Source organism: Lepidothrix coronata, unplaced genomic scaffold (genome assembly GCF_001604755.1).
Source record: "Lepidothrix coronata isolate B3197 unplaced genomic scaffold, Lepidothrix_coronata-1.0 Scaffold5, whole genome shotgun sequence".
NCBI lineage: Eukaryota > Metazoa > Chordata > Aves > Passeriformes > Pipridae > Lepidothrix > Lepidothrix coronata.
Window position 1 is genome coordinate 2,014,378 of NW_016690185.1, and position 13,561 is coordinate 2,027,938.

The window sequence follows — 13,561 nt, forward strand, 5'->3', positions numbered from 1 at the left end:
TTAAATGTTAGCAACAGAGAAGTAAATTGGCCGCATTGGTCTGTTACCGACTTACCACTGCTGAGAAATACGTGTCTGAACAGCTGTCAAGGCAAAAGCTCAGCTGTGTGAATTATTAAAACCACTTCTCAGCTCACCACTGGTAAGTTTGGAGATAACAGCTAAAAAATATATGTTCGTGCAGTCTCCCATTAGCTCTCCTCACGCTTGTGGGCTATTTAGGCAGCTTAACACAAGATTGATCTTGCTGTGCAGCAGCACAGCACGAGGCATGGGCAGAGGCTGTCTTTTCCCTCCAGCTACAGAGGGATTCAAACACCACGGCCTGTCACATGATCCAAATTTGATGAAAGAGATAGTTGATAATTACTGGCCTGAAGAGGGGATTATAGATCAAGGTTTACCTCTGAGACACACTCTTGTGCGTTTGCACTCATACATACCTGTTACCTGTACACACACATTCGCTGCAGGCATGAGAAGAAGAATGAGACAGCCCTTCAGCAGAAGATGCTCTGCAGCTCTGTGCTATGCCTGGACCTTACCTTTATTTATTTAACCCTAATTCTCTAGCAGCTGTTTCACTCCTGGAGAGGACCAACAGTGATTTTACAGTTTGCCTTTTCCTAAATCATTCTGAACAAGTAAAATTCTGCCTGCTTTTTAAAATAAGGGCTTGCAATTTTATTGAACAGATACTAGTACATAAATTGAAAGCATGTATGGCCATTTTTAAAAAAAGACGTTCCAGTTTATAGGAATTAAGCAGTGATAGCTCATCTGCAGTTCACATACTACTGCATAAACTTTTGTGATAGTACTTTGTCGTCTGTATTTCTTTTGCATGTGTACTGTAATCCCAGACAGATGTCCAGCTTTGCTTAAAAACTACCCTGAGTTTCTATTACAAAATCCTATTTTCTCTATGTTTCAGAGATTACCTTGGTGTTATTCTGGCTTCAGCTTTCTGCCTTTTTTTTTGGATGCTATAAATTTTACTGACATTTTTACACTTCTAAGATCGAGGATGAATATCTTTCATTAAAAACTGTAATTTGGCATAGGGATTAATCTATAATGGTCAGAATTTGACAAAACACCACAGCTGGAGTAGTAATGATGGCTTCAAGAAATTATATAAGCCTTTTTATTACATGTTTTAATGGGCTTACAGAGAACAGTACAAATGCCGAAGTATTTATATAGGGGATGGCAACGGCACTGGAGCAATAGAGCAGATGTCAGTGAGAGAGACTTTCATCTCTAAGCACTCAGTAAAAAGGGCTCTCCAAGGGAAGAAGAGAAGCAAACCAGAGCACTGGGGCTGCTAGGGAGAAGAGCAGCAGCAAAATGTTCCAGGTAGAAGATTCACAAACAAATTAAGACACTTAATTAACGTTCTGTGCACTTTTTCTACAGTCTGTCTTGCAACGTTGTTTGATATACTGGCATGTGTCTGTACAATTTATGCCTCATTAAAGGCAATAGGAAACAATAAAAGCTGGAAGTGGTTGGCAGTATACTTGATAGACCTGATGGACAAAAAGCAGCTTTCGTAGGATAGAAGGCATGCAAAAATGTCCTGGACCAGTATGCAGACCAATTAATAATATACATCCACCTTTAATAAAGGCCTCACCCATGTGTCTGAAAAGCATCCTTTTTTTTCAGGACACTAAATTCAGGATCATTGTCCTTCCCTGTAATAAAAAGGTTGCTTTTTTAAACTATTACTGGTAGGTCAGCCAATCATCTCCTCCAGCTGGTTGAATTTAAATGTCTTAGATACAACCCTAACAAGGAGGAGAGAAATGGCCTTGCCCTCAGCAGAAAAGATGCCACAGCTCCCCTGCAGCTGAGCAGCCTGTCTGGGAACAGACGGTGAGGATAAAACTCAGTGCTCTTCCCGCAGGCTCCTTTCAAGGCAGTTTGCCCTCGATGCCATGTAGAGCAGCTTCAATGATGCAGAGATACCAATATTGATTTGAAGTGGAATAACCTCCTTAGCTGAGAGTTTATATATAGGTTAGGTGTTGCTGCAGGACTCATCCTTTTGGCATGTGTCTTCCTGCAACATATCTGCCTCCATCCTCAGATATGGATGTGGAAAACAACGGCCAGTTGGATATTTTGAAGATGCTCTGGGAAGGACAAAGTGAGTTTGCAATGACACAGGCACCTCTATAGGCATCGCTTCAGGCGATGAACACTCAGCCAGGCTAATGTTTGTGGTTGTGCCCCAGCTCCTGGCTCGCTTGCAGGCTCCTTGTTAGGAGGAGATCCCTTTGCCAGAATGCATCGAAATTCTTCAGGAACAGGGTAATTTCTCTGTACTCTGTCAGGAGATCAAGTACATGCTCCCGAAAGCATAAAGGCTTTTTGCAGGGCTTACTTTGTGCCTGCCACCCTCCTGGTGGCAAGGCTGGAGGCAAAGCCAGTGGCTACAGAGCCTGCGCTGCCATCTCCCCACAGTCTAGTCAGTGTAGCAGAGGCAGCATAGCGGGGAGGATTGTCTCAGAGGACAGCTCCCCTGCAAGGCAAAGGAGAAGCTGTGGCTTCTCCCAAGCTGTAGCTGGGTCAATGGCGGAAGCCAGGCAAGCAAAGGAACTTCCGAGCCAGAGTCCAGGGCACGAGTGCAGGCAGGGGGAGACCCCAACTCTGGGACCTGCAGCTGGAAGAGGCAAATCTTCCCTCTTACTTCTCACTCTTCCCTCAGGCTTAATGTGAAGGAAAGAAGATGATCACTGATGTATATTGATGGGAGCCTTTAGGAATCCAGGGCTTTTTGCTCAATCTTTGTGCTGAAGTGCTCAGTCTTACACAGCAAAGGCAAACAGCAACAAGATTGCTCTCAGCAACCCAGACAAGAACATTTTAGTGTATAATTATGGATGAGATGCAAAAGGACAAAAAAGAGGGAAAACATCTGTTCGCATAGAGTTTATTGCCGTTCACTTAAGAGGCCCATTAAATGCTAGAAAAAGCTATTTATCCTTCTGTTTGAGGCAATTATCCTACTGCAGATCTCTGTGGAAATTTGCCCTGTGTTTATTCTTGGAGTGCTGACACTGTGCAGATACACTCGCCACACAGAAAAAAGGCGCAGACCTTGCCCACCAAGGCTTATGGAGGGATTTTCAGAAGCAGGGTAGCCAGCGCTTTCAGCTGCCTCAGCCCCTTTATTTCAAAAATCAAAAGGAGCTTTTTCATTAGAAGCACACCCAAAAGTGGGATTGCTCTTCTTGTAGCCACTGTCACAGCAATACAGGGGTGTGAGAAGACCAAATACAGTTCTTTGAATGTTTAAAGGAGACCAGCTGTCCTACTGATCAGGAAATCATTTGACTCATCACGCTGCAAGGTCCATGCAGAGGAGAGGCTTCATCTCCTTGAAGCCCAACCATGCACTCGTTTGGCAAAGAGGAAAGCAAGTGCAACTGTGTTGGTTAATCCCTCCCCCCTCTCCTCTGGCCTGCTCAGGCCTTCGCATAAGAGCTTGGCAGTGAAGCATCTCTTGACCATACCAGGAACTCTTGGAAAGCTAAGGTGGGGGCAGCACTGACTGTACCAGGAACTCCTGCTGCCTGACCAGGGCGGGAGGTAACAGCAGGAATAATCAATCACCCCCTGACAGCCTTGGAACATCCCTTATCTGAATTGTAGCTCAAGTGGAACAGTACCATCCTCATTGGAATTTCAAAATTTCCAATAATCACTAACCCAGATTGCAGCCAGGATGAAAATTTACCAATGACTTAAGCCAACCCTCAAACAAAGGGTCCTAAGACAGACCCTTTGAGCTCTTCTGGACTGTAGTGGACTGCATCAGTATTTCCCTCTGTGTGGGATGCCTCTGAGAGTGCCTGAACTCTCAAGCTTGTGAAATTCGGAGAAGTGTCGCCTGGCAACAGAACCTGGGCTGATATCCCCACTACTCGAGGCTCAACACTCCCCCCTCTGCACACCCATTGAGAAATACCAAAAAGGCATTAGACATGAGCATTTCACTGACTCTTGAGGGGAATTTTTTAATAGGTATACCTTTGTACTTCTACATTACATATCCGTGTTTGTGTGTGTTACCTTTGTACATTTGTATATACATATCTGTGTGTGTGTATTGACTTGAACACCCTGTAACAAATATAGTATACGTTATTATCTTGAATCCCTAACTGTTATTATTGTTATGTTCATAGTTGATAATTGTTTAATCTAGCTTTCTAATGCTGTTATGATTAAGTGCTGCTAAATCCTTTAGATATAAACCATTGACTAAGTCTGAGCCCAAGGTTGGATTCAGCCACATCTACACTCTTCTCTGAGAAGGAGTTTGGAGAGCAAGGGGATCTACTCTGACTCTTGTGAGTCAATGAAGGGTCTCTCTTACCCCTTTTTACATCCCTGGCCTCCATATAAATCACTCTAAATTGATTCTAATTCAATTTACTTTTATATGTATTATCCGTGCACTAAGTAGTAGAGTGAGCCTTGCCATTGAACTTTGTCTCACTTTTGCAAATTTATATTGAAGTTTGTTTTGTATCTCTGATGGTGATTTTTTAAGTGACCTAAACCACTCATTTTTGCAACAGCAAGGCTCCCTTCATGCATCTAGTGCATTTTTGTGAGAGAAGGGTTGTTTTTCAGACCTCCACTTTAGCCAAAATACTGACTGGAGGTTTGCATGCAGGTGTGTCAGAAACACCAACAGCTGGCTTGGCTGCTTAATTATCTGATGATGCAGAAAATAAACAAGCCTCCACTTGTCTGGCTCATAAATATAAGGAAAGGCTAATAAAAGGCTTAGATATTAGCTGGTTGACCAGGACTTTGCAGAAATTGGATAAAAAGGCGGGAGATGTGACAATGACAGGAGCACAGCGTGTGATGGACATAGTGAACACAGCGCATGGCTCTTACAGTGTGAGAATTATATTGTCCCCATGGTAGGTAATGGACATGAACAGGAACAGAGGAAAGTGATGTGGGACAGTGCTCTCCTAGTGCTGCTGTCAGCGGTGTGAGACAGTCTCAAAGGATAAAAATAAAACACAGGAAAAATATTCCCTTGAAACTTCTTTTACTTTTGGAAATACCATTTCTATGAAGTCGTTCACTTTCAGAAAAGTTTCATCCCCCTTTCTTTGCACCCCAGCTTTTCACTCCTTTTTTTCATAAGGCTGAGTTTTGACTCATATCTGCTTCTTCTCCAAAATATGTGGTTTTTACTTCTCATTGAGAAAACCAGACCTGGGGGGAAAATACCCAGAAAGAAAACAGTCCATTTCAGATCTTGAACCAATGACAGTTTCTAATATCTGAGCACCCAGAGTGTTGTGTGGGCTTGCCAGGAGCCAGGCCAGGCAGTGGGCACATGGGCCAGGCTGCAGCCCCACAGGGACCCCACCATGAGATGTCCAGCCCAGGCACAGCTTATGAGGCTGGGGGACCACAAGTCCCCACACCAGGAGGAACCAAGGACACTTAGCTACCCAAGACAGTTGTTTCCCTGCCAGACTTTTGATGGGGGGAAAGCTCTGGGACTTGCTGCTATAGCAGCAGCCTTATTTAGGATTATGATTCCTTACTTTCTCTTAACAGCTTCTGGTATGCTGCTACTTTCACTTTTCTATTTTCTTAATGTACTTTTTAAAGCATTCTCCATGAGTAACTGATTCATAATAATTTTTTAAGCTCTATTGCAGCACCCATATCCTCCTAGCCTTGTGGGAGCCTGACAGGCACTCAGATTTCCACTGAATTCAGCATCACTGCATTTGTTCTTTGAGATGCAGTGTGCAGGGTTTCTTTCAGCAACTGCTTGATCCAACATCTCCCTCTGGTGGAAAACAGGGAATAAAGCAGGATAAAATAGAGCATCGTACAGCATAGCAAACTTACTTGAATGCCATGAAAACAATAAAAATCTCGGTCCAGGCCATGATGTTCTCTCTAAATGCTACATTTATTCCTAATGAATTTGAATGTTATCTCAAATAGTCCTCCTCTGGAAAAGAATGATAATGAATGGTGAATGCTAATTTTCATGTATTTTCCAGAAATTTGGCAAAATTTTAAACAGAGGCAAAAGCCACTATCAAAACAATATGTCTTTATGGCATTGTGTCTGTGAAGAAAATCAACACAATTCTCTGTTGCAGAAAACTATTCTTTGTGCTCAAGCTCCAAAATCCATCATACATCTAACCTGCTGTCTGCAATCGCAAGGATTGATAAAAATGTCTCAAGATATAATTGTTCTCTTTCTATACCGTAATTACACCTTTGAAGTTCCATGTGAGTGTGACAAATTGGTTGCCATCTGCCAGGGGTGCCTATTCAATGCAGATCAGAAAGTACAAATAAGAAGGAAATACTTAAGTACAGTCTGGATAACTTTTGTCCGGACATGCATAGGATTAAGGAATAGTACAGGGATAAAATGCTTTGCACAGGTCACAGCTATGTCTTTCTTTGAAGGCACCTTTCATCAGCATGGGAGGTTAGGGAGGTTTAATGAACCTTCTACTGTTAATCCCCTCCCACCTGCAAGTGTTTCCCTGACACTTGTTCTGTGATTCCAGATGGAAACTACAGAGCTGATGCAGCAGCACAGACAGATTTAAGATCAAAATGGAATTTTTAAAATTTTTAAGTTGCTGGCTCAGCTTCAGCTGGAGCTGGAGAGGTACTAGAGGCCACATCTTTGCTTCAGCTCCATGCAAGAGTCTTGGGTGAGGAAGAGAAACTCAGGAACAGATGATGAGTTATTGCCAGAGACAGATACGAGAGGGTAGGCAGCTGAACCAAGAGAGGATGGACTCGTCTCAACAAATTTTAGCTGCCTAAAGCCTAGAAGCAGTCAGTATCAGTGATCTGGCTTGCAGGCACTTGAACAGTGTGACTCCCCTTTGTGGGAAAGTCTATAGTCAGCACAGGGCAGCATCACTATATATCTAGGATATATCTTAGACTATTTAAATTTTCCACGCCCAGCAAGAAAAATAGGGGAGGGATTTGCAGTTATTCCCAAAATATTAGGACATATTCATATCTGAAAATTGAAAGCAACTTGTAAGCTTCTGGAACAAAAAGCTGAGGTTCCTGAGTAGAGTGTTCAGTCTTTGTATGGCATGACCTTAGCCAGGGCGAAAACCTCTGTGAGAAGGAGTAAGATTTAAAAAGGAATTTCAAGCTAGAGACTGGGGAAGTGAGGAGGAAGGGAGGAACAGTGGTTCTTGACAGCATATCTTTAAAGGTGCCATTTTGACCTCTTTATAACCACAAGTAAGCAGGAAACAGCAAGGCACAATCTGGAGAAATAAAGCCCCTTTTAATGGGGCACAGGAACTGGAGCAATTGGCCTGAATTTATGCTTGTTTCTATTTGCTATAATCATGAAAATAAGATACGAGTCTAAAATCCTCAATTTTTATATAACGATATTGAAATATCAGAGAGATCTCAGAAGAAAGATAATTACTGGGTCATTGTAATAGCATGGTAAAAATTACATGGGAAAGAACCAAAATAGATCCCATCCAAATGAGGAAAAGGACATGAACTCTGTCAAATTATAAGCAGATACAGAAAGGCAGATTAAAAAAGATTCTCAGGAAATAACTTGCTACTAGACAAAAGCCTTCTCTATCCTAGCAGGAGCAAGGAACCTGCTGGAGAGTTCTGCAGGTGACCAGGGTGTGCAGTCAGCAGACGATTAGGGCGGCAAAGGAGTTTGAGAGCAAATAAGCCCTAACACAACAGCTAAACAGATTACTTGTGTCTGGCTTCGGCATAGAAATGCTTAGTGAAATTCCTACAGCAGAACCACTTGTTAAAGGGATAATGCAGAGAAGCTGCCACAGATTGAAGGGCCATTAGATGAGGCTTTAGAACAAATTGATGCAAGGGATAGTAACAAATTCATGAGAAGCAGATGTTACTCGCTTGTGGGTTTTTAAGGCATGCTAATGCAAACTCTTGCACTATAAGAGCTGGTGTATAAGCTTTTACTTAAAACAGCCAAAGAAAAAAGAGGATGGCACGTGATACACTTTTCTTTTAGTGCTGTGAGGGATCTAGAGAACTGCAAACCACTATATCTGACATCTGTAGCAGGCAAACAGCAAAAGCCATAGTAATAGAATAGTTGCAAGGACAGACACAGGCTAAGAGGGAAGAACTGGCAGAGCTTTGCAGCGAGGACCTATGAAGCTGTGCTCCACCACCCTCTTACATCTTCAGAGGATACAGTGAAGCTGCAGAATAGAGCAATCTGCTTGGTATGATCTGCTCAGCTTCTGGAAAGCCTTTAATAACATCTGTCACCCATAAAGATGCTAATCTGGCATGGAGTAAGAGGGAAGATTCTCTCATGAGTCAGCAACTGCATACAGGATAGAGACAAGGTAAGGATAAATCATTCATTCTTCACAGTGAAGTCACCAATGGCATCTTAGAGGGATACTGGTAGGGCCAGTGCTCATCCACAGACCCATCAGTCAGGCAGTAAAAGGCTCAATTAATAAACTGGTGGTACAAGTTTATTTAAGGTAGTAAAATGCAAACTTGCCTGCAAGGATCTGCAAAAACCATCTCATAAATCCAGGCTAAGTAACGGCAGGTGAAATTCAGTGTGGCTAACAGCAGAGAAAAACACCTTGCTGAGTTGGGAGGAAGACCTCCTTACTATCCAGCCTCAGCAATGGCCTATGAAACATCTAGTACCACTCAGGACAGATACCTTCGAGTTAGGTTGTCAGTTAAATGCTTACTACTGACTATAAAGCATTTTAGTATATTATGAAGGGAAGAGAGGTCACAGAGTCATAGAATGGTTTGGGTTGGAAGGAACCTTAAAGATCATCTAGTTCCAATCCCCCTGCCATAGGCAGGGTCACCTTCCACTAGCCCCATTCAACCTGGGCAACCTGTTTCAGTGTCTCATCACCCTCAGAGTGAAGAATTTCTTCCTAATACCTAATCTAAATCCATTCTCTTTCAGTTTAAAGCCATTCCCCCTTGTCCTGTCATTACATGCCCTTGTAAAAAGTCCCTCTCCAGCCTTCTTGCAGCCCTCTTTATGTATTGGAAGGCCGCAATAAGGTCTTCTTGGAGCATTCTCTTCTCCAGGCTAAACAATCCCAGCTGCCTCAGCCTGTCTCCACCAGAGAGATGCTCCAGTCCCCTAATCATCTTCATGGCCATCCTCTGGACTTAATCCAGCAGGTCCACGTCCTTATGTTGGGGGCCTCAGAGCTGTATGCAGCACTCCAAGTGGGCTCTCACAAGAGTGGAGGAGAGGGGCAGAATCACCTCCTTCAAGCTGCTGGCCACAATTCTTTGATGTAGATGAGGATACAGTTGGCTTTCTGGGCTGCAAGCACATACTGATGAGCCATGTGAGCTACTCCTCAACCAACACCCCAATACCTCCAAGTCCTCCTCAGAGCTGCTCTCAATCCATTCATCCCTCAGCCTGCATTTGTGCTTGGGATTGCTCCAATCCAGGTGCAGCACCTTGCACTTGGCCTCGTTAAACTTCATGAGGTTTGCACAGTCCCACCTCTCCAGCCTGTCCAGGTCCCTCTGGATGGCATCCCTTCCCTCCAGCGTGTCAACCTCACCACACAGCTTGGTGTCATTGGCAGACTTGCTGAGGGTGCACTGTCCATGTTGCTGACAAAGATGTTAAACAGCACCAGTCCCCACTACTGACCCCTGAGAGGCATCTTCACTTGGGACACCATCCCCTCCTTGTTAAGAATAAGGTCCATCATACCACCTGTCCTTGTTGGCTGCTCTATCACTTAGAGAAGGAAGTTGTCATCAGTGTATTCCAAGAACCTCCTGGATTGCTTATGTCCTGCTGTGCTGTCCCTCCAACGAACATGGGGGAGGTTGAAGTCCCCCATGAGGACCAGGGTTCGTGAACATGATGCTGCTTCTATCAGTCTATAAAGGGCCCCAACCTCTTGGTCTTCTTGGTCAGGTGTCGCAAATAAGTGTTATAAGTGACCTGTAGCAGATCCCCAGTATAATGTCACCTGTCCCTGCCCTACCTGTGATCCTGACCCACAGTCTCCTGGTCAGATCTTGACCCATCCCCAGGTGAAGCTCCCTGCATTCCAGCTAGTCATCGACATAGAGGGCAACAGCCCCTCCTGCCTGTCCTCCCTGCCTGTCCTTCTTAAAGAGCTTGTATCCTAATTGATGTAATTAATTAAATACAAAGTTCATCCCCTATCATGAGTATGGTATGCAGTTCTGGTCTCTCAATCTCCAAAAAGGTATGCTAGAGTCAGAAAAGATATAAAGATGGGCAGCAAGGATGACCAAAGATATAGGATGATTTTATGTGGTTAGCAGCTATTATGTAATTATGTATTATGTAAACCAAGATTCTTCAAGGTGGAAAAGAAGAGTCCCAGAGGGAGTGTGGTAGAGCTTTATAAAATCAAGAAGGATCATGGAGAATAACTAGTCACCACCCCTCATATGATGCAAGAAAGGGGCATCAAAAGATGTTTTCATGTTCAAGACAAAGACAAGGAGCTCTGCTCCTGGGCAAAGAAGTGTGTCTCTTTACAGAACCTGTTTTCACAAGATGTTGGGGATTACAGAAGCACCACACATGGCTTTAGAAGCAAGACAACAAATGTGTGGAAGACGAATCATCTAAAGCATGAAGCTACCCCTTAGCTGAGGAAGACCCTAGGCTAGAAGTGGCCGTCCCCTCTGCTGGCCACGACCAGAGCTAGGACACCAGACTGAGGGGTGCAGCTGAAACCATTCTGACATTTTTATCAACCGGACAACTTTTAGAAGTAAATCGGAAGAAACCCCATGGCCCTCCAGAGCATAAGTGCACAACCACAGCTTTAGTTTCTCGTGGGGCTATAATCACCCTATTAGTATCAGTAGTGTTTCTTGCTCCAGGATAAGCTACACTGTTTGCTATTTTTTAAGATTAAAATAAAGATTTAAGAAAAAAAATAGCCCTTTCTCATGTTCTTTTTCCATGTATTTTTATGTTCTGTGTTAGCTGAGGACAAAGCTGCAGTTTGACAAGCCCTACACCAACACTGCTGCCAAAAGCAGCAGCTCTGCCCTCTCATACCACTGGAAAGCACAAATGGGGGGTGGTAGAGGGGGGAATGCAAAATTAGCCTTCAAAGCTGAGAAAAAGAGGGCAAGGCTGCTGAAGGCAGGGCTGGCTTAGGCTGGTCCAGGCGCTTATTGACCTATAATTTAATTTGGTGATGTTTCTTCTGACAGCTGTCATTTGCAAAGGATAACTGTCCTCATCCCCAGTGAGAACAGCAGAAGTTGGCAGCCATGACTGAATGTGGCCTTTCTTGGCTGTGTCAGACCCTCTCAAATGAAAGAAACACCCTTGTTTATGAAAGGAAACACTACAGAAATGACCTGTGCTCCATTATTAGAACTTTATTTATCAGTTCATTTTAATCACGTAAATTCTTGAAGGATTTTGAATAGTTTTGTAACTCTAAGGACAAAAAAAATAGACAAAAGTGGATTATACTCTTAAATGAGACATTTAAGATCTAATGAGTAATTTAATCACTAACAATCAGACTTGTACTTTGATAGTACGATCCAGTTTTGGGGAGTGATTATCTTCAGCCACATCAAAGAGCTTGAATTGCTGAGGGCAGTGTAAAGCCCAGCTTGGCCTTTGCCATGGAGTGAGATGGTCTGGGCTCTGGTGACTCAGCTTTCTTACAGCAGAGGAGCTTGCTCACGTCCCATTACAGACAAATTTGTCTTTAGAGTGTATATCTAGTCTTAAATGGCTCTTCTCTTTTATGAAACTGATCCTGGTGTTAGAATCCTTGTTGGTTTGTCTCCAATTTATTCATATCAGCTGTTGCAAGGAATGCAGACAGTGTTGATGTGAAGTAGAAAGGAGATGCTTTCATTCCCAAGCCCACTCTGAAAAATCCTGTTCTGTGGAACACAGGCCATGTCAATGTTGCTATGCAGGGTGGGGGGGAAATCATCTGTGACAGCAAAATCTGAGAGACTTGGAGGAAAAAAAACAGACTTGAAAACAAGCGTGAGAAAAGATGCACAAACCTGTAGCTCATATGGGGCAATGTTAGCAGAAACTAAGTTCTCTGAGGTGTAATATGAGCAAATGCAGTGACCAGTATCACAGACCTGCTCTTAAAATCACTGTGGCAGACAATGACCTAACATTGTAAGAGCTGACCTGGAGCGCTGTAATGCAGCACTGTGTGGGGTTTTCTTTTCCTTGTAAATTATATAGTCAATGATAAAATGTGTTAGGAATGGCAGGAGCAAGGGCAATACTAGATTAGATTTGGCACAAGAGGAGAGAACTGATTTTTACTGAATCTGAACCTAGTGCATCTGACACCCTTTAGATGCAGAAATGCTAAATTGATGTTATTTGTCTTATACTGCAGCAATGTGATCCCTGTTACGTGGAAAGTATTTATGTATCTTGTCTTCTTCTTAACATGAGGCTAGGACAAAGGCCCAGGGCAGCAACAACGCCACATAGAGGAGACGAACAGCTAGACCAATACTTGGAGCAAGCCACCATGCCTTTCCAAGGTAGCAGCTGGAAGCCAGGTGAGATACCACTGAATATCTGCAATGCCACAAGTTGTTGACTTAGTTTCTTTCCTTTTATTCTGTAATGGAGTAAAAGTCCAAGCTGCTACTAGGAGATGCAACACTAGCCTGCTGTAAATGGAAAAGGAGCCTCTGAGATTCAAAGCTTGGCCCCTGATGAAGAGCCTCTCAGGGCAGCAATGCACTCTCCCACCAGGCGAGCAGCCTCTTTGGCTGTGCCCCTGTGCACCGAAAAGCCACCTGCCCCATGCCCATAGTTGTGGACCACTGGGAGCTTAACTCCTCCTTGGCTCAAAACCTCCCTCTGCAGTCTCACACTCTGCCTGGATGGCCTCAGGCCCACTTTCACCTTGATATCCTGAGCTTCCCGCAGTGAGGGCTCAAGGGAGCAGCATCTGTCAAAGATGTCTTTGGTAGTGCCAGGGTTAGGGGAAAGACTCCAGCTCTCCTTTTCCCTGGTTCCCCCCAGGGTTACCCCCTGTATCCCTGGGTAGATGTAAGTTAAGCCATCCCCGTCCCGGATGAAGTTTTTCACCCAAGGAGCATAAACCTTGAGTACTTGTCCCCTGACAGGGAAGAGCTTCTTGTCCCCCACTAGCTGGTGGGCTCCAATGCCTGTGCAGTTGACAACGATGTCATATTCACTGTGCAGCTCCCACAAGTCTGAAACTTTTCTGTTGTACGTCTGGACACCAGCTGCTTTCAACCTGCAAAAAGACTCCAGAAGTGAGGCAGGAAAGAAACCTCTAAACCCTCATTAATTATTATGAACATTAGGTAAATGAGATAGATTTCCTTTGCCTTTACAAAATGATCAAAACCAAACAACAGATTGGACAAAAAAAGAAAAGAAAATGCCATGGGGGTTCTGTTTGTCATTTGATCTCTGATTTGATCTCATCAAAGCTATTTTTTAGCTTTGTTGGGCTGGAAA

At 43.7% G+C, this 13,561-nt stretch overlaps 1 protein-coding gene across 5 annotated transcripts in view; it reads right to left on the reverse strand.

The window, feature by feature from the left end:
* Positions 1 to 11,436: 11,436 nt before the first annotated feature.
* LOC108503831 (solute carrier family 22 member 16-like) overlaps positions 11,437 to 13,561 on the reverse strand; it is a 51,988-nt gene continuing 49,863 nt past the window's right edge. For all 5 annotated transcript variants that reach the window (XM_017828206.1, XM_017828226.1, XM_017828216.1 and 2 more), the window contains one exon: positions 11,437 to 13,334. In XM_017828206.1, the coding sequence (XP_017683695.1) occupies positions 12,767 to 13,334 (568 nt within the window). In that variant the 3' untranslated portion in view covers positions 11,437 to 12,766. The remainder of the gene's footprint in view (positions 13,335 to 13,561) is intronic.